Source organism: Octodon degus, unplaced genomic scaffold (assembly GCF_000260255.1).
Source record: "Octodon degus isolate 3935 unplaced genomic scaffold, OctDeg1.0 scaffold00073, whole genome shotgun sequence".
NCBI classification, from domain to species: Eukaryota; Metazoa; Chordata; class Mammalia; order Rodentia; family Octodontidae; genus Octodon; species Octodon degus.
Genome location: NW_004524649.1, coordinates 7951174 through 7971224, shown reverse-complemented (window position 1 = coordinate 7971224; position 20051 = coordinate 7951174). Strand labels below are relative to the sequence as shown.

General features: G+C 57.7%; 1 protein-coding gene across 17 annotated transcripts in view; it reads right to left on the bottom strand.

Annotated features, from left to right (window-relative positions):
• Positions 1–2531: 2531 nt before the first annotated feature.
• Positions 2532–20051, bottom strand: part of Rrbp1 (ribosome binding protein 1) — a 51130-nt gene continuing 33610 nt past the window's right edge. For all 17 annotated transcript variants that reach the window (XM_023720048.1, XM_023720049.1, XM_023720047.1 and 14 more), the window contains 21 exons: positions 17066–17214; positions 16112–16234; positions 13468–13620; positions 12670–12788; positions 11973–12126; positions 11275–11413; positions 10118–10287; positions 9973–10007; positions 8453–8543; positions 7960–8052; positions 6885–6977; positions 6718–6801; positions 6502–6591; positions 5964–6056; positions 5653–5724; positions 5205–5300; positions 4816–4899; positions 3722–3817; positions 3417–3500; positions 3143–3241; positions 2532–2981 (listed from right to left, as the gene is read on the bottom strand). In XM_023720048.1, the coding sequence (XP_023575816.1) occupies positions 2943–2981; positions 3143–3241; positions 3417–3500; positions 3722–3817; positions 4816–4899; positions 5205–5300; positions 5653–5724; positions 5964–6056; positions 6502–6591; positions 6718–6801; positions 6885–6977; positions 7960–8052; positions 8453–8543; positions 9973–10007; positions 10118–10287; positions 11275–11413; positions 11973–12126; positions 12670–12788; positions 13468–13620; positions 16112–16234; positions 17066–17214 (2156 nt within the window). In that variant the 3' untranslated portion in view covers positions 2532–2942. The remainder of the gene's footprint in view (positions 2982–3142; positions 3242–3416; positions 3501–3721; positions 3818–4815; positions 4900–5204; positions 5301–5652; positions 5725–5963; positions 6057–6501; positions 6592–6717; positions 6802–6884; positions 6978–7959; positions 8053–8452; positions 8544–9972; positions 10008–10117; positions 10288–11274; positions 11414–11972; positions 12127–12669; positions 12789–13467; positions 13621–16111; positions 16235–17065; positions 17215–20051) is intronic.

The window sequence follows — 20051 nt, the reverse complement described above, 5'->3', positions numbered from 1 at the left end:
CTTCTCTCTGGTGTCATTATTCACGTGTCATTTGGGATGGAGGGTTTTGCCCTCCACAAGGGGGCTCTGGGAGTTCTCACAGGATCTTGGCCTTCTCTAGTTCAAAGAAGCAATGTTTAACCTAAGGCTAGACTTTGGGAGGCAAACAAGGTCACGCTTTCACTGAAGTGCCTTTCAAGACTGGCTGGCCACTTGCCCTTCTCCCATCCGGAGGAGGCTCCACAGCCTCTCCTGGCGGGGCCCCGCCCAGCAGGAGCCCCACTCAGGGTCATTCCACACTGAGCCAGTTTCTGTACCTCTCTTCCTCTGGAAGTGGGGGGTATTGAAGGTTGCCTCCAGCTCTCAACAGACACCAGGGCTGGGGCCCAGGCACTGTGCCAGCAGCCCCTGTGCATGACCCAAGCAGCATGGTGTGTGCATTTCTGTATTCTGAGGCTGGCATGTTATGGAAACACAAGTTGGGAGCTGCTGGGGGATTCATCTGGTGGCTACCCTTGTGCCCCCACAAAGCACAGCCAGTTCAGTCTGTGCAAACATAAATGGGATAGTGGGATGGTTAGTCCATTGGTCCCTTCCTAGCTGACACAGGCAATGCATCCTCTCCCTGTGGACAGGCTGTGGCCTTATGCACACCTGTGGGTGGGTGCAGGACTGGTACCAGGTTCAGGGTGACAGGTGGTGTGGGCAGTCAGCCCACAGACTGGTTTCTAGGTTCCCAGTCCTGAGCTGTTAGCACCCCAGACTATTTAGCTGGAGTCTAACATCTGGATTTGGAGGTCAGCCTCGCTCAGTGCCATGGTACAACTTCAGGGGATGAGCAGCACCAAGGAGTGCCCTGAAGCCGTCTGCCTTGCTTCGCCCACAGCCTCACTGCCATCCCTGACTTCTCCCAGGCTGTGAGGGACAGCATGCTGCCCTTTGAGGATATTTACCCTGGGACCATGACCTAGGAGAGCTTGAAACTGGGTGTGTGGAGGGAAGCTGTGTGACCACATGAACTGGGCCTCTTCCCAGTGACCACCAACAGCTGGGACTCAGCTGTTCTTTTGCAGAACTGGGGATTGAACTCAGGTCCTTTCCAGGCAAGTGCTTATTCCACTGAGCTATCTCCCCGGCCCCTCCTCTGGGTTTTGCAGGGGATGTTTAAGTAGCTTGGCTGCTGAGCTGAGCCTCTGCTGGCTGGGCTCCAGGGCTACTGGGCAGCTTGGGAGGTCAACAGGACAGTCCAGAGTGGCCTTGTCCTGGGGACCCCGTGTCACCTCCCTACCACCATTGGGCTGTTGCTTCTAGCAGAGCTAACAGTTCAGTGACCCAATGCTGCCAGGGTCTCTGAGCAGATGCTGTGCTTTCTGCTGCAGCACAGGGCTCAGCCCCAAGATGGCCATTCAGTAGGGGCCCTGGTATCCCCTCCCTAGTCCCAGCCACCCTAGACCACTGACCTTGGGTGTGGTCACTGTGCAGAGGAGCCCTGTGCTGTACCCCACCTTCCTGGAACCATCTGCAGGCTCTGGGTCCCTGTAGGTCCTATGCAGACTCCTGTACCCTCAGGAAGTAAGTTCATCTGTCCAGGTTGCCACGCAGTCTTGCACCCCCAGGGGAGTCCATCTCCAAAGCCCCTGGGCCAAGCTAAACCAGCATTGCAGCCTCAGCCTCCCTGCCCCTTTCCTGCTTGCCCTTAAGACTACAATGAAAACATCCCCTACCCATGGTCTAGTGAGTTACTGAACAGGTGTGACCGTGCCTCTCCTACTTGGCTTGCTGTCCCCTCCCTGCCACTCCAAGAGATCTAATCTCCCAGTGTACTCTAGCATAAGACCACCTTGCCCTTGACCACTGTACCTGAAGTGGCACACAGGCCCCAGTGCACACAAGCTGTAGTGGTAGCAGGGGAACACATTCCACACAGCTTCAAAGGCCGTCAGCTGACCCACAGGAGTCACCCACCACCCTGGACCCTAACCTTGCCACGCTGCCCAGCTACCCCTTAGGTCGTTGTCTTCAGGAGCTCTCCCAGCCCAGTATGACCAGCATTCTGCCCAGCACCTGGAGGCTGCATGGGGACATGGACCCGCATTTGCTCAAAGAGCCCTGGGCACCACCTGCTGGACCAGGCACCATGCTCTGGAGCTGTCCTTGTCCCAGGCTCAAACTTGAAGCAGTAGTCCCATCTCTGGCCCACATTCCCCTTCCACCCTGTCCCAGGGCTGTGTCTGAAGTTTCCAGATCTGAGGTGGCTTCCGCTTTGGCAGAGTGGGGGGGGGGTGACCCTGGGTCTCCCCATCCTGGGTAGAGGACAGTGACCCCTGCTCTCTCCTACAGTTCCCTAACTGCACTGCATGGACCAACCCCACTCCGCTCTCAGGATCTCCACTGGAGGCTCAGTGTCACAGGCTCTGCGCTCTTCTCTGCCTGACAAGTGACAAACACCCAGACAAGAAGGTGCCACAGGCCCCCCAGCTTCTGAGAAACAAGACCTGCACTGTGCTGCCCCACCACCCCCATGCCATCCCAACAGCAGACATGAGACCCAGTGCCGGGCAACACGTTTTAATGGCATCAACATCCAGGAGGTCACGTGCTGTGTGGTGACCCGGGGAAGGGCCGTGGCCTCCCAGGACGCCCTGCCTACTGTGCCAGCCCCGCCCTGCTGAGGAGACTCGACAATTGCACTGGCTGGCGTCATGGCACCCCGGCCTCCCACACCCATGTGTCAGGTTCACAGGTGCACTGGCGTCCGTGCAGTTGGCCGGGCCGCTCCGAGAATAGTGTTTCCACATGTGACAGGGTTTTGTGCAGCGGGGTCTGGAAGATGATCATCTCCGACGGCTTCTCTCGGAGCTTCTGGAAGTTGGGCCTGATTCACGAACGCTGTGTCGTTGGTTCATTTGTGAGGAATGTGTAAGGCATTTTGGTAAGAGGAACAGTAACTTCTCTGCGGAGGCTCAGACAGAGGTGCCCTCCTTCAGGCCGCTGCCATCGTCCTGCAGGGATGGAGCATGTGAGGGGTGCCGGGCAGGGGACAGGGCACAGCCTACTGCTGTGGGGCGATGCTCCCTCCCACTGGACACCGGGAAATAGGGGCCGGGCCAGTCCGTTCTCCTTTCCCCAGAGCCCTAGGCTGACCAGGCCCAGCCTGCTTTACCTTGAGCTGTGCAACTTCCTCAGTGCCCACAGATGACAGCGGGCCAGTGGAGCGCAGCGTCTCCAGCTCTTCCTGTAGCCGGCTCGCCGTGTTCCGTAACTGCAAGGCAGTGGGCAGTCAGATCCTGTGAGCCTGACCTGGCCAGGAGGCTGGGAGTCTAGGGCCACCAGGACCACCCAGGTCATACAGACCCACCGCCCGCTCACTCCCTAGGGCCCGGAGCCCGAAGCTAAGGGCTCCCAGGGGTTCCCGGCGCTGTAGGGCAGGGCCTGACCTCCTCCAACTCAGCCAAGAGCTTCCGCCTCTGCACCTGCTCCTCCTCCAGGGCGAGCTCTGTCTGTTCCAGCTGTGCTTGCAGCTGTAAAAACACCAAGCACGTGACGTGGGCACTGACACAGGGCCACTTCCTAGCTGCTCCCCTGCCTTCCTCACCACAGGAAGCAAGGGGCTCGCAGGGAGGCACCCAAGTGAGCTCTGGAGCTGCCAGGCAGGCCAGCCAGGGCAGGAACACCAGTGCCTTCCTATGCCGCCCCCACCCTGGCTGACAGGGACAGGCGAGAAGCCCAGCCACACTCTCACCTTCACAGCATCTTGCCCAGCTGAGGAAACTCCTGGGGACCCAGCCACGTCACCATCCGACACGCGGCTCTTCATCTCACTCAACTGCCGTCTGACCTGAAACAGCAAGTGACAGGTTTGTACAAATCCACAGGTGGCCAAGCAGCCTGTGCCCCTGGCCCAGGACACCCTTTTGAGGGAGTACTCGGGTTCTCCCTGCTCTGAATGAGGAGCCGCAACAAGCAGCACCACAGCCCTGAGTTGCTGAGATGCACATTCTGCTTCCCATGGCAGGACCCAGACCTTGAGAGGTGGCTGAATGACAGTGCATGCAGAGTGGCACTGTGACAGCCCACAAGTCCCTAGGAATGCAACCCACTGCTAGGACCCTTCCTGATATCCAGGGCCCATCAGGAGGTAACCACCCTACCTCATAGACCACAGGTTCCATTCTAGGCCTTACTACTAGTGACCCCAACAGCCTTCTTTCCCACTGTCCCCATGGCAAAGCCACAGTGCATCCCTGAGGAGATCAAGACATGCTGGGGTGTGTATGTGTATGTGTGTGTCCGCATTCACCCAGTCTATCACTAGACCCAGCCCGTGCCCCCTGACTAGCGACAACCTGAGGGATGTCTGCCCTCTGGCACACTATCATTGCTTCCCAAAGGCCAGTGTTGCAGGTCTTAGCCAACGCTCCCCCCATCCCCACCCTGCCAAGATCCTCAGCCTAGGCCTAGCAGGGGCCTTGTGGAGGGCTGACCGGATGACCCCCTGGCACACAAGAGCCAGGACTCGGAGCAGGCTGCCCATCACACACATGGTGCCTCCAGGGAGCGGTTCAGCCTGGCCCGGCACACAGGGTCTCCCCAGCACTGTCTTCAGCACCCAAAGGACTCAGTGCTATCCTGCACTGCTGATAGCACCATCAAAGGGATGCCCTCCAGTGTTCCCACCTCCAGGAGGCTGCAAGGCCAGGGATGGAGGGGGACAGGATGTGGGCACCATGCTCCTGGCAGCCACAGGCAAACCAGCTCCTGAGTGTAAGATCTGAGTAGATGGCAAAACTAACTGGCAAACTTGCCGCCCCCCCCCCCCAAGCGCAGCCCACCTACCAAGGCGAGCTCCTGGCTCTGCTTCTGGGCCTCACCCTTCGTGGCATCCAGCTGAGACTGAGAATCTAACAGCAGCTGCCTCAGCTGAGAACAAGGAGAGAGGAGAAAGCAGGTCTAGAGGTAGTGCCAATGCAGCCTCACCCACGCATGCTCCACAGCAGATCAGTGGCTCCCTACTGCCACAGAGCCCCTTCCGGGGACACCCACCCAGGGCCAGGACACCCCAGACACCTGTCTGCCACACCTTATTAAAAGCCCAAAGCTAGAAACTCAGTGAGGAGAGCAGATGTGGGCTCAGTTCTCTGTCCCTTACAGGACAGGACTGGATTTCAGTTCACTCCCGAGAGAAGAGGCTCAAATGTCTACAGGTCCAGGGCAATGGGCCTCACCCCTGCCACCTCCTTGGCGTAGCTCTGACACTCAGCACTGGCGGTAGCCATGTGCTTCTCCAGCTCGGCCTCCAGGTGCGAGGTGTGCTTCCGCACCTGTGGGACACATCAGCCTCAGGTCAGCCAGCTGGACGCTCTCCCCAGCACTGTTGCCCACCTCACTCACAGACCCCAGTCCAGCACAGGGCAGCCCCCAGGTGCACACACCTAGGGAGGCCCCACGAGCCCCGTCACCATGACATCAGGGCCAGGGCCAGGTGAGGCTGCACAGGTCTGCTGTGCCTCGGGCCACTGCAGTGGCAAGCACTGCATGTTACAGCAAGAAGGGACAGAGCAGCCTCACTGAGGCTGGGATCACGAGGGAGCTAACTTAGGTGGCTCCATGACCATGTCACTTTCATGGGCTCACGTGACAAGAACAGCAGCTCACAGCACAGGTCCTTCGTACCTGATCTGAACTTTCAAGTTCTCCTTTGAGCTTTTCTATGGTGTCTTCAAGTTGCTTCACTGTTAGCCGTGACTGCAGAGCAAAGGCAAGACCCTGTCACGCACAGAAGCTGGGGGCATCTCCCAGGACCAGCCCTGTGCTGGGCCCAGCACTGCCCAGCCCTCTCACATGGGCAGGTGCACTGCAGCCCTTCCTGGGGCGGCTGCAAGTGACACAGGATTGGGGGACGGGCTATGGCTGCCACTCTGACCTGGGGGTGTAGGTGTTGATAACGGCCGTGACATGTATCACATGGGGCCCAGGCTGCCTACCTTATGCAGCTCCTCCTCCTTGGCGCCCACCTTGGCCTTCCACACCTGCTCCTCCTCCTCCACACTCTTCTGCAGGTCCTTGAGCATGCCCTCCTGCAGGATAGCAACACTCAGGCGGGGCCCCGTCAGCAAGTTCCTGTCACCACCTGTGGCACCAGCTCTGAGACACCATTGTGCCAGGCAGATGTGGGCAGAGCCACTGCAGGGCACACTAGAGATGGGGCCTGTGACCTGAACGAGGCAAGACTGGAGATTCTGGTATGGTGGGCATAGGCCCCAGCGCTGACTGCATCGACACCCCAGCAGCTTCTGCTCCTGCCCGGGACGTCTTCCTTTTGCCGAGTCTCCTCCGGACAGAGGGCAGCCCTGACCGCCCTCAGGCCTCTGTCCTCTCCTCACTTAGCCACCACGGACCCTCAGAGCCCTGTGCATCACAGTCCCTTTCTCCCAGTGGGCCTTGGAAAGCCTTCCTCTGCCTGGGTCACTGAGCCAGGGGCTCTCCAGCTCCAGAAGACCCGTAGTGCCCTTCACTGCTCACCGTTTCAGCCAGGATGGAGCGGTACTGGTCACACTCAGTCTGCAGGCTGCTCTGGGCCTCCTCAGCCTCCCGCAGCTTGGAGACCACGTCCTGTGAGCAGAGGGGGACAGTTTCTGGTCAGTCCTATGCAGTTCTCTCCCTGCTGCCCAGATCACCAAGAGCTCCACCTGGACCAGCAGAGCTCATAGCTAACCGGGGCTGCTGCAGCCAGCTTACCTGAGGGGGCTCTGAGGTGGCTGACAAGGTCTTCAGCAGCTCAGGGCCTCTTTCTCTGAGCTCCTGAAGCCACTCGGCATAGCTCTGCAAGGAAACATGTGGTGAGCTGCAGACCCACAGTGGGCCAGGGGGAGGGGAAAGCAGGGTCCCAGGCATCGCCTGCCTACCTGATGTGCTGAGATGGAGAGCTCAGGGAGCAGCGCCTGTAGGGCCTCCTTGGTCTGCGCCTTCACCAGGTGCAGCTGCTTCTCAGAGTCCTCCTGGGAGTGGGGAACAGTGCTCAGCCTCCCAGGTGGGGCCACATCTTGAGCTCTTTAGGGCCAGGACCCAGACCCAAGTGAAAGCTGGGCTTTCGAGGGTCCAGTGGGAAGAGGTAAGGAACAGCCATGGCCCATGGCAATGAAGTCAGGACCAGTACGGGGTAGGAATAGGAGCCCTGAGGGGATTTACCCCATTCCATGGGAGGGAGAAGACTGGCAGCTCACTGTGGCAGAGAAGACAGGGCCTGCTGCCCATGCTGCACAAGACTGGGGCCCCTCCACCCTCAGGAAGAGCCTGTGGCCCCACTCAGAACACCAAAACAGGACCTAAGGCAAAGCCTAGGGTGCAGTGTTCCCTGGAGACTGCATGGGTCTGGGGTCACTACAGGGATTTCCCCTTCCACTAAGATTCACCTTCTCTGGTTATCTGCTACAACACCTAGTGTCACTGGGGACTTGCACCAGTGGGGAGTACAGGATTCAGTCAATGGGGGACACTAGTCTGCCACACAGCCTGGCCTGGCCTCCTTGCTGCCCATCACCCACTGAGACCCCTGCCTCATACCCACCACTCAGCCAAATCAAACTTCCATCCTCATCTACCCAGGTGACCACAGGCAGGCAAGTGACAGCTCTCCTTACAGCCTGTCTGCAGTGACAGTGCTGACAGCATGCCATGGCCAGCCTTGTGTCCTGCCTTTCTCAGGGTCTTTATACTGTCCCTCAGGTCCTAAGGGACAGATATTGCTTTGTGAAAGTGTCAGAAAGAACAGCCTTCCACAAAGGACCTCTGCATGATGATTCTGGGCCCAGATGCTGAGAAAGCACAGGACAAGAGCAACTCCACCTCCCCTGCCCTGGGACCAGGATCCAGCAAGGACGCTAACAGCATGGCTACCTCCCTACCTTTTCCCCGAGGGAACACTGGGGAGCAGAAGGAGGGTAGGGGCCCAGGACCCTCAGCCAGAGGCAGGGCTCTCACCTTGGCCTGTGTCAGCGTCTGCAGCTTCTCAGCGCAGGTCCTCTCGGCAAAGGCCAGTGCCTCCATGGCCTTCCAGTTCTTCTCCCGGAGGTCCTGGGGGAGAAGACAGTGCTCAAACGCCCACAGGGCCCAGCCAGCACTACGAGGGACGCAACCCTTTCCCTGGCATGCAGCGCACCCCTTCACTCAGCACAGGGCACTGGCCACCTGCGTGGGAAGACTGAGGGTAGAGGCAAGCAGCACAAGGGCAGCACGACACAGGTGGCCTGTCACCTGCTCAGGGTAACCATGCGCCTAGGCACAGCCAAGCAGCATACTGTGGCACCAGGCCAGGAAGGCACTTGTGCACACAACAGCAGCAGACACCGGTGGTCCTGGGATACAGGGAGAAGGGTGGCACCCACACACTGAGACCCAGTGACAGTGAGGGTGGGGGGCAGAGAAGACTTCGCCTGTCCTGTGCTGGGCCCTGCCTGGCCCTGTCCGCACTCACGTTATTCTTCCCTTTCTGCTGCTCCATGGCCTCCCGGAGCTCGGTGGCCTCCTTCTCCAGATGCGACACCTGCAACTCCAGCTCCTTGAGACTAAGGAACACAGAGAGGCCAGGGCCTGGCTGAGTCTGTATGGAGTCCCTTCCCCTACTCTCCTACCCAGCGCAAGCTCTTGGACAGCCCCCGCCACCCAGCCTCCCCGAGGCCCCCAGCAGCCACAGCAAGCACAGGGTGACAAGGCAGTCTCGATTGCTTTCTGTGAAGACAGCCACCGCCTGGTCCTGTTGTGTCCCCTAGACAGTCTGCTGGCCCTCCCCTACCCCTGGCGAGATGTCAGGCCTGTCCCTGCAACCCTTCTTGATGCAAGAACCCAGGACCTTCAGACCCCCTCACCACTGGAAGTGGCACTGATGCTACAGAACTGTTCCAGGCACAAGCTTGGAAAAACTGCAGTGAAATGCTCCCTCTATATTAAGATTCAGGACAAGGGACACATGGCCTCTCTAGCCCCGAAGTGGCCAGTGCTGGCCTGAACCAGCAGGAAGTTGCCATCAGCCTGGCCAGGTGAAAAGAGAATGCCCAGGTGTACCCCTAACGCACATGGGCACTGGCCAGTGTTGGTATGGGCCAACCCTGCAGGCCGCGCTGCCTGGCCTGATAGGTGTGGACCTAGCCCACACGGCCCTGCATTTGGTCCTGGGTACCAGCTTGCAGCTGGCCTTGCTGACCCTCACACAGAACCCTGACCACCCTCAAAGCCCCATGGGAACCTAGCCTCTCCCTGCAGTCCCTACATAGTCCACATTACACAGCATTCTCTCCAGCCTCATAGCCCCAGAAAAGGGTCTGCAGGGTGGTGCCAGGGACTGATAGCTACACCGGGGCAGCTGCTGCCAGGCCTAGGTGTGGGGGGAAGCACTGCCCTCCAACCCAGAATAGGATGGAGGCAAACCACTGCAGGGGAAAATAAACCATGTGAGGTACAAATGAGAACCTATCTGCAGCGGGACATGATTAGCCCAGTGACCCAGCAGTGATTCAGAATATAGGAGCCCCGCAAACACACACGCACTGTCCCCGGGGCCCATGGCCATGAAGGGAAGGCTAAGAGGCTGGGTTCCGGGTCCTAGCTTTTCTCTCCCCAGCCCCCAAACCACAACGCCAACTGGGGCCCATGCTAGGGCCCAGGAAGCTGCGTCTAAGGAACAGCACAGGGACAGGCAAGCCCATGTGAGTGAGCAGAGGGCGGTCTTTGCAGCTGGCCTGCATTCTTGCTGGGACCCTGTCCAGTGACAGCCCAGCATGCTGACAGTGACAGCCCCTGCCTGAGGTGGGACTTTCCACCCCAAACTACATGCTACACAACCCTCTTCTCCTTATGAAGTGCCCGGTTTCAGGTGTGTTGTCACAGCAACAGAGACACACATAGCCTGGTAAGGCCAACATCCTTCCCGCCCAGCCTGTCTCCTGCTTCTGGTCCCAGAGACACAGTAGGAGGACATCTTCCCAGAGGGAGCCTTACTGCGTCTGCTGCTGCTCGGCCTCGGCTCGGCTGACCTGGAAGAAACAGAGTGCCTGGGTGCCCAGAAGAGCCCAGCAAACAGCAGCCGGTCCAGGAAGAACGCTCTCCCACCACCCACCACCCTCTGCTCAGAGGAAGGGCTGACCTGAGCATCCCGGGCCTGGCCCGCCTCCAGCAGGGCCTCAATGGTGCGCATGCGCTCGGCCAGCTGGGCGTTTTCTGCATGGGCCTCCTGGAGCTGGCTGTGCAGCCCCCGCAGCTCCTCACACTTGCTCTTCACCTCCGCCTCAGAGGCCTGCAGCTGGCCGCGCAGCTCTGTCACAGGAGAGAGCTGGTGACTAGGGGCTGGAGCTGCTGGGAATACTGCTGCCTCCCTCCGACACCAACCCCCCTTACCCCCTAGGTATCAACACATCACACCTCATCCGTGGCAGAATGCTACACCCTGGCAGCATACTCCTGGGGCCCCACAGGGAAGGTGCAGGTGGCAGCAGCAGTGGCGAATATGACCACTGCAAGGGACTTCAGTGGAAGTCTCTAGAGTTTCGTTCTCTGAGACTGGCTCCTCTTCCTGAGACAGGAGTGATGTGGCCCCTCCTTCTTTGGGGCGTGTCCTCCCCAGGGGATGGGGAAAGTCCCCAGGCCCACAACTCCACAACTCTGGCTGCCATCCTTTGCTAAGTGCAGGGCTCCCTCAGCTACCAATGCCAGCTCTCTCCCCTCAGGACCTGTGGGGGGTGGCACCAAGCCCTGCTGCCCTGGGCTGCCTATCCCCATTCTGCACCCAGCACCATGGTATACTGCTGCGGAAACACAACTGTGCCCCTCTGGTCTCACCTTCCCATCACGTGAGGACCTGACCTGTCCCTGGGCCACAGTGGCCACTAGATAACCATTCCACTCGAGGTTGGGCTGGCCTCTTCAGAGGTCTACCTACCACCATCCTGACCACAGCTGACACCCCTCCTGCCTCAGAGTGAGCCCGGGTTCACAGCCGCACATGGCCCTCTGGGGCAGCCCCCCAAACTCATTTATACATGAAACTTGCCAGGGCTGTCTCTTCCCACCTAGCCTGTGGCTAGTTCTGCCCATGCAGCAGAGCTGGGAAGTTGTGGCACAGACCAAATGTCCTTTCTATGGGTCTCTTTGTGAGTCATGCCTTGTGTAGAGGGCACTGCTATGTGACCCTGTCCTTGTGGGTAAGCACTGCTGTCAGTCCAGACATAGACAGCAGCCAAGAAGGATGACAAGGAGCATCCAACCCTTGTAGCACTGCCCCAGGGCCACCAGACGGGCCCGCACCTGCCGCCCGCTGCTGCTGCTCCTGGGCCTTCTCGGCGTCAGCCCGCAGGCTGGCGTGGCTGCTCTGAGTACGGCACAGCTCCCGGCTGAGCTCATCCAGGCGCTTCTGCAGGGCCTCCTCACTCTCCTTGTGGGACACCTGCGCCAGAGGGGAGGTTAGGGGTGGTCTCGTGGGGGAGTCCACCCTGAAGGCTCAGAAGCTGCAGCACCCCGCCTCACTGGCAGCCCAGGACCCACATACCATGCTCCTTGCCACTAGGGTTCAGCGCTTTTCCATCTTATGGGACTCACAAAGCCATGTTTGCAGCAAGTGTGCAGATCCAAGGCAGAGCCGTGATGTGTGGGTGCACACCAGTGTGGCACACAAACTGCAGACATGAGCAGTGCCAAACAGTGCTGCCTCATGGGGTCACAATGGGCAAAGCTCAAGCTTGTAAAATGCTAAGGCTGCCAGGCTTGAGGACCCAACTTGGGAGGCTGAGACAGGAGGATCATTGAGAGTTTGAAGCCAACCTGGGCTACATACTACATTTGGGAACAGCCTGAACTACATAGCAAGACTCAATCTCAAAAAAAAAAAAAAAAAAAAAAAAAAAAAAAAAAAAAAAAAAAAAGCTAACATGGACAGATCCTGCAGCACGGCTGGCACCCAGCCATCAGCCCAGCTGACAGGTGACAGCTCCCGTTAACACGCTCACCTGCAACTGCAGCATCTGCTTCTCAAAGGCAGCTGCCTTGGCTTCCAGAGCCTTGCGTTGCTGCTCCTCCTGCCGGGACACCTCTGCCTTCTCCAGCAGCTCCTTGCTGGCCTTTCCCAGCTCCTGCCGCAGCTTTGCCAGCTCTGCATTCTGCCTGCAGGATAGTCACAGCCTGACCCTTGGGCAGGCAGGCCAGGAGCAGGGACACCTGTCTGTTCAGCCTAAGGGGACCTGGCCAAGCCCCTCCTGTACCATCAGCCATGGGGTGGGTGGTTTGGCAGACACTTCCCCAACACAGCACACAGAACAGAGTGCGCCATGTGCCCTGTGGCACCCACGGATGCCTCTCCCAGACCACACTCAGCCTTGGTGCTCCAGGCCACAGTAAGCCTTCCAAAGATGCCCTGGATGCTGTGAAAGGCCAGGTGACAATGGCTATCAGCAAAGTGACAGGCAAGCACCAGCCAGAGCCAAGGGCACCTGATCGCAGGGACATCACGCCCCAGGCTCTCCCTGAGGCCTGCTCCCCACAGGAGCTGTGCCAACCACCAGTAACCGCATAGAAGATGGAAAGCAACATAGCTATGCAGGGGTAGTGGGAACACAAAGGTGGCCATGTGCTCACACGGGGCTAGCTCATAATGCCAGCCACATCTCCGCCCTCTGCATCTTGGGAGAGCCACAGACAGGCACTTACTTGCTCTCCACCTGACTGGTGGCCTGGTTCAGGGCATCCCGCAGGATAGAGTTCTCCTGCTGCAGGCGGGCCAGCTGGGTGTTGGGGCCGTTCTCCAGCTGCTCCTGCAGCGTCCGGATCTAAGAAGTTGCAAGGAGGTGTCAGTGCGGCTCGGCCACATGCAGAACCGAGTTCTGGGCTGAGATTAGCTAGCAAGAGCACAGCTCACAGAGGGAGCAGCCCTTTTCCATGTGGAGGCTGCAGGAGCCAGAAAGCAGGAGGCTAATGGATGGCACAGGGCCAGCCCAGGTGCCCCTGGCCCAGCAGCACACCAGTGCCATGGGAGGCTAGCACTCTCTGCGCTCCAAGCACAACTGCCCCAAGCCACAGCCTACCTATCCCAAGGGAGGCTCACTTTCTGCCCCATGAGCCCTATGGTCCCTCAAGACATGCAGCCACATAGGGACACAGTGTCAGCAGCTGCACAGGCTCAATCTACACAGGCCACTGCCCCGGAACCTTAGGGAAACCCCAGGGTGTCTAGACCTCTTGCTTTGAGGGATCTCCAGCTGCACGTGGAGGAAATAGGTGGCAGCACGCCAGCCTCACAGAATCTAAAAGCCTGGCCCACAGGGCCAACCACTGAGCTCTCTGCTGCAAAATGCAGTCCACGCCTTTCTGCCTGGCTGGTTTTTGCAGCCCTGGAGACTGAGCCCACAGTCTCTGCACTGAGCTACACCCCAGCCCTTTTCTGTACCTTGAGATGAGGTCTCACTAAGTCACCATGTAACCATCTGCCAGCCAGGCCACGGTGCCCACCTTGCCCTGCAGCTGCTGCACCTCCTTCACGTGCTCTCGGTAGCTGGCCTGCATGCGCGCCTGCACAGCCGTGATTTCCTGTTCCCTCGCCACCAGCTGCTTCTTCACTTTGGCCTCCCCAGCTGCAGCCTTGGCCTTCTCTGCAGCCATCTCCTGGAGTGGTACCAGACAGGGAGGTCAGGAGCAGGCTCCTTTACTTCCAGTGGGGTGGGTGTGACCCCAGTGGAGCCAGGTTTCTGGTCCAGGCTGACAGGTAAGGCTCCATGTGGCCACCAGTGGCACCACGTCACACACAAACAGCTCTTTCTGGGCACCTTCTTTTGGGTTCTGGCCACACTTAGTTTTTCTGTGATTACAGGGAGGAACCCAGGACCGCGCACATGCTAGACAAGTGGTCTACTATTAAGCTGCACCCTCAGCCCTTTTAATTTTATCTGGAGACAGGGTCTTGCTAAGTTGCCCAGACCAGACTTGTCATCTTCCAGTCTCAGCCTCCAAGATAGCTAGGATTAGAGTGTGGCACTATACCCAGCTTTCTGGCCACACTTTCTTCCCAGCACTGTTCCTAGGCTTGTTGGAGACAGTGTTAGCCTTGCGCATTAAGGGGGTAACTGGCTTCTTCCATGGTGCCCCTGAAGCTCAGCTCTCGTTTCCCCTAGGCTCTGGGGCCCAGCCACTCTGATTCAGAACCCAAGCTCAGGTGCAGCAAGGCTACAGAGCCGAGCCCGGGCCAGGACTGGGAGGCCTGTGGGGCCTGCAGAGGTTGGCAGAGTCTTCTGGACTCATCCCCACAATGGCCCTAGGGGCTGGCCAGGCCCTTCTGGCCTATGAGCCTATGGGCTCTTGCAGCCAAAGCTGGACTTCCTCTTTTTTTCTTTTCTTTCTTTTCTTTCTTTCTTTCTTTCTTTCTTTCTTTCTTTCTTTCTTTCTTTCTTTCTTTCTTTCTTTCTTTCTTTTTTGCTTTGTTTTTTTGTGGTGGGGAGCAGATCCCAGGGACGAGGAACCAACTCTTTTCCCTGGAGAGAGAATGGTCGGCAGTGCTAGAGCAAAGCACAGGGCCATCAGTTATCAGTCTCCTATGGGGTCCCCACTTCCAAGAGGATAGCCAACCAAGCAGTGCTGGGCTGGAAGCAGGATGGAGTGGGAAAGGCATCCTGGAGCCTGGAGTATGGCACTGACACAGGGGCACAGGGTGGAAGCAAGGCCAAGCTGCTGTCCTTCACTGAGTACAGAGCCCCAGGGTAGCTGGGGCTGCCTATGCAAAGGGTGGCTCTCCAAGGCTCAGCCGGCCAGTGACCAGGGGCTGGTAGGTGACTCCTCACTGCAGCAGTGACTTCTGTGTGGGACAGGAACAGATCTCATGAAGGAAGAGGCCAAAGTGAGTCTTATATGCTAAGAAGTAACTGGACAGCCACAGGAAGGACACAAGAGGCCGAGAGAAGGGGGAGCATCCAGGAAGAGCAGGAAGGGCCTGCAGATGGCGGGGGTGGGGAGGCGCAGGCGCAGAGATGTGGCAGGTGTCACTCTGCATGTAAACTTGAGCAAGAGGACTGTGGCCCAGTGGCAGAGCTTCAGGGTCTGCTTGGGAAGAATCAAGGAACCCAACACTCCTCAGGCTGCACACCCATGGCTGGACATGATATTTTTCAACTCAGAGCAAAGGCCCATGCCAAAGGGAAAACTGCCAGGGGTAAATTCTATACTGGGGTTGCCTGGAGTTCTGGAATCTTCCCCCGGAGGGGCGAGTCCATGGAGCCCCAGGAGACATGTGGGGCCGAGAGAGGTGACCAGCACTCAGGAGCCAGGCCCAGACCCACAACTTGGACAGCTCCAGAGAAGGCCAGAGGAGCCACGTCCCAAATTGGAGACAGAGGCCCAGGGGACAGAAGACCCCGAGGCCAGTCTTTTTTCTGTCCTGCTCCTGGATGTACCATCCAAAGGCCCATCTCTCACCCCTGCCTCACAAGGGCATCCTTCCAGGTCAGGACAGGAAAACAAACTGTCTCCTTCCAATTCTCACTGAGCAACTGGAGGTGCCCATGGGAGGGCGAGGCGGGCTGGCATGGATGTCCTGTGCAGGGGTCACCAGGGCACTAGAGCACCTCAGCAGAGACCCCATCAATACATCAGGGGTCTGACACACCTGAACCAAGACCCTGGCTGGGCCCACGTGGTGTGGACCTGCTACCAATTGCCACTGCACCAGCCAGCAGCCAGTATGTCTTTGCACGTTGCTCCATGGCTGTCAGGTCAGGGACAGAAGCAGTTGCTCTGCCCCAGCCCCATCTCTCTCAAGCAAACAACCAGGGATTAGCTGGGCGCCCCTTTCCTAGGGATGTCCTAGGATGGCCTGCCACTATGGGATGGCCAGCAACAGCCTGCTCAGATCATCCCACTATCACCAACTAAGGCCCTGGATCCCATGTGTTCTTAGAACCACCATGAAGGGACGCCCTCTCCAGGGATCTCCCTGTAGCAGATAGCTTTAGCTGCATCACCCAGAGCTTGAGAACAGCAAGCCAGGTGAGACAGAGATCTCTACCCCAGAGCCTACCCTGAGCATATGAGGGGAACCAAGGGCAGCTGTGCCCTTGGGGTTGGGGGACCTGGGGATGGGAGAGAGGCTTCCTGGCTCAGGCTGTACCTTGTTGAGTTCCCTCAGTTTGCTCTTGGCCACTGCTGCATCCTCTTGCTCCGTGGCCAGCAGCTTTTCCTTCTCTTCCAGCTGGCGTTTCAGGATTGCCACAGGGTCGCCCTTCTGAGTGGCCTAAAACACCATGGAGCCACATTAACACCCAACCTGCCCGCAGCTCGGCAGCCAGGAGGGACTAGAGGCCCATGCACCTGCCAACCAGGACCAGGCTTTAAGGGCAGCCATCCCACCCCATCAGACACACATGAGGAGGTGGCACTGCCTGGTCACCAGTCTGCTGGGGTTGCACAGGCCCTTGTGTGTAGAAATCCCAAGTGGCCTTCAGGGTCATGGCGTCTCCACACCTGCTGGGCCAAGGCCCAAGGACTAGGAGTCCCTGGCCACAGGGCAGGAACAAGGCTGGGGAGGAGGCTCTGGGGACAGTGTAGCCTACGCACTGTGAGCAAGATGCTCTCACACTGCTGGGACCAAAGAGGTGGTGACTCACACAGCCTCGGAGACAGCCCCAAGCCTGACTCTCAGAATGCCCACTAGCGCTTGGCTGGTCACCACTCTCCAGCAGAGTCACCCCAAATTCCAGGTCAGGAAAAGGCGAGGGTGCATACACTATACTTTGGGAGCAGTGTTAGGGCAATGGGATGGGTGTTATACTTGTCACAGGCTCCCTGGACCTTCTCTTCCACGCTCTGGGCCTCAGTCACAAACTCACTTGGCCCGGCTTCTGTGCCACCCAGGCCCCACCCTGCCCTGGACAGTGTCCAGTTTGGGTGGCAAGTGACCGTGCACCTGAGGGGTATAGCAGCACAGGACCCCCTGGAAAGGAACCGCAGTGATGCTTTGGATCTTCTCTCTGCTGCCTGGCAAGCTGGGGAAGGCTGGGCAAGTGGGACTGCAGGGGGAGGCAGAGGAAAAGCTGCAGTGCAGCCCAAGGCAGGGGAGACCCACCTTATGCCAGGTGTCCTGGAGGATGCCCGCCTTCTCCGACAGGATCTCGATGAGCCGCTGGGCCTCACCCTCATTGAATGCCATGCTTCCAACCATGGAGACCAACGACTTGTAGGGCAGGTAGAGAGGGCTATCTGCATCAGGGGGCCCTGGGATGGGAAGAACAGGGCTTACACTCACACCTTGACATGGCTGATATGACCAGAAGGCCCCTCAAAAGAGGGTCTGGTCCACATCTGCACCGGCAGACTGGCACAGGGGCTGGCTTAGGCCTCCTGCCCTTTATGGCCAAATGCTGGGCCTAAACCATCTTTCTAACCTGTCCAGAGACAGTGCCAGCCGAGGCTGTAAGGGTCCCTTCTGACCATCAAGATGCCCTTAAACAGAATTAAGCAAGATATACTTTCCCAAATGGTTAATTTTCTTTCCTTCTTTTTCTAGTAAACATCTTTGGTCAGCTCTCGGCATGCAAGGCTCAGCAGGATGTTTCCACCTGCCAGTGACCTAGCCCTGTGGCATTGGGGACACCAACTGATCAGCAGGCCACATAGCCGAGCCACTGAGAGGGCTGGACACCGGGGGGCCATGTCCACACACCCAGGTCAAAGCCTATTTCCAGCTCTCCCTGGGCGCAGCCACCTGTCTGGGAGAGGCAAAGCTGGCTGGATTGCTCCAGGAGGGCTGTGTCCTCACTCACCAGCCCCCAAGTGAGGCCTAGAACAGAGCTGCTGGCCAACAGCCATCTCATGCCACAGAACAGCTCCTGACTATCCTCACCACACGCACACACAAGTGCACGCAAGTGTTTCCCTCCATTATGGCTCTCTCAGAGGCAGCCTCAAAGGCAAGAAAGGCAGAACTCGAAGGCAACCTTGCCGCAAGTCCTCCTGCGGAGGCCTGAGACCCGCGCCTGCCCTAACGCTGAACGGAGGCCTGAGAAGCAAAATGCGCTGAAAGGAAGGGAACAGAGCAGCCTGTAGCCACAGCGGATGGGGGGGTGGGGAGGGGACCAGGGAGAGGAGTGGGGAAAGTTTCCATAGCAACCCCGAATTCTCTGACTTGTCACAATATTTTCACTTACGAGTCACAATATTTTCATTACAAGTTGAAGCACTTAGCACGATACCTTAATAACAGGAACGTGGCACGTGGGCGATCTGGTTGCTATGTGCACCTTTATTTTATAGCTTCTTATCCTGGTGAGACTCCAAGATTAAAAACAGCCACCCTAACATTAAAGGCCCAAGGGCTCATGGCGCCAGGGAAGTGGGCACAGAAGGGTGCCCCTTCTTTCTTCTCACCGGCCTATGTACATGGGGAACACGTGGTCACTATAATGGTCAGCCAGTGCACCCTGGAAATTTTGAGGGTTGCCAGGCCAAAATTTAAAAAAAAAAAAATCCCTGGGAGCTCAGGGATCCCCCACTGGCCCAACTCTGGGTCTGGGTTCCCTGCCCCCACCCTGCCCTACCCCAGATGTGTGTCCACTGCCTGTAGTCTGGGAAGGGAGTCACAGCCAGGCAAGCCTCTCCTGACCAGAAGGGGCCAGGCACTGAGTGTAACAAGGCAGCTGTGCAACTCAAGGACAACAAGCAAAATGTTTACACCAGATCCCGAAGACTTGGCTTAGAAAAAAAGGAATGCATGACATCCGCCATCGTGCTACCCGCTGACTGCATGCTGGAATGATGATATTTTGGGTTAAATATACCACTAAAACCCACTCCATTTGTGTCTTGCTTGGTTTGATACTAGTGTGTCTTCTATTTCTGTTACCTACGGGGCTCAGGGTGCAGGTTCGCACCAATTCTACTGTGTGGCAATTCTACTGCCTTCAGTCTAAGAAACCCCAAAACAGCCCCTTGCCAAGTCCTGGCCATCCCGGCAGAAGCCCCAGCTGACCGAGGACTCTCCTGAGCTCTCTACTAGAGGACGCCTTTGGCCCTGGCCCACTGTACCACTGGAAGGGAAACATCTGGCCGGTGCTGCTCAGGTGGCTTTGAGCGCATGGGTGTGCACATGCACGCACACACAGCTTCCACCCTGGAGGCCCATGCTATGCACCCCTCCTGCACTTCCTGTCCAGTGCCCAGTGAGAGGGATCTGCAAGAGTGGCATGGCATTCTAGGGAGCCACTGTGAAAACTACCTAGTGTAATTAGACCAAGTTCTGCTAGACACTGTGTTTTTTTGTTTTTTTGTTTTTTTGGTGGTGCCAGGGATCAAACTCAGGACCTTGTATTTGCCAGGCAAACACTTATTCCACTGAGCTATTTCCCCAGCCCTCTGCTAGACATCTGAACCTAAAATGCGAGCACCAGTAGGTGGGAGAGATAGTGCTTGCTTGCAGTTCCCTGCGCACCAGGAGGCTTAGGCCTAGGAGTACAAGTTCAAATCTAGCATGAACAGCTTTTAAATTTTGTTCTTGCCTCAAAATTTACAATAAAAAGAGTGTGAAGGCCCTGGATTCAATTCTTAGTACTGAAATAAAATGCTTGTAACAAATGACACAATCCAAAGCCATGCAGAGCAAACTTTTTAACACTCTTCTCCACCCTTGGAAACTTCTGTGACCTTTGCCATGTGCACACAAACTCTTCTACATGATCTTGAGGCAGGGACACAACTTCACAAAACATTTCCATTAAATCTTTTAGGAAAGAACTGTACCACCTCTCTTCTCCCCAAATCATGGGCCGTAGAACAGAAAGACAAAAAAGCACAGGTGCTTAGAAGGGAAAGCAGAGGGCCTGGGCCCCTGGGGGCACTGGTCACACAGAACTCTGGCTGGTAGGGGACTGCCACACACTCAGCAAATACCTGAAGACTAGTAATCCCCGGTCTGGTAAACTTCAAAGCTCTGAGTTCAATCTGCCAAAGACTCAACATGCAATCTGTTAACCACAGACTTCACAGATTCCAGGGAGGAGCTCAGCTGGAGGCCGCAGGCTCCCTGGGCTGTACTCCAGCCAGTAGGGAACAGGGAG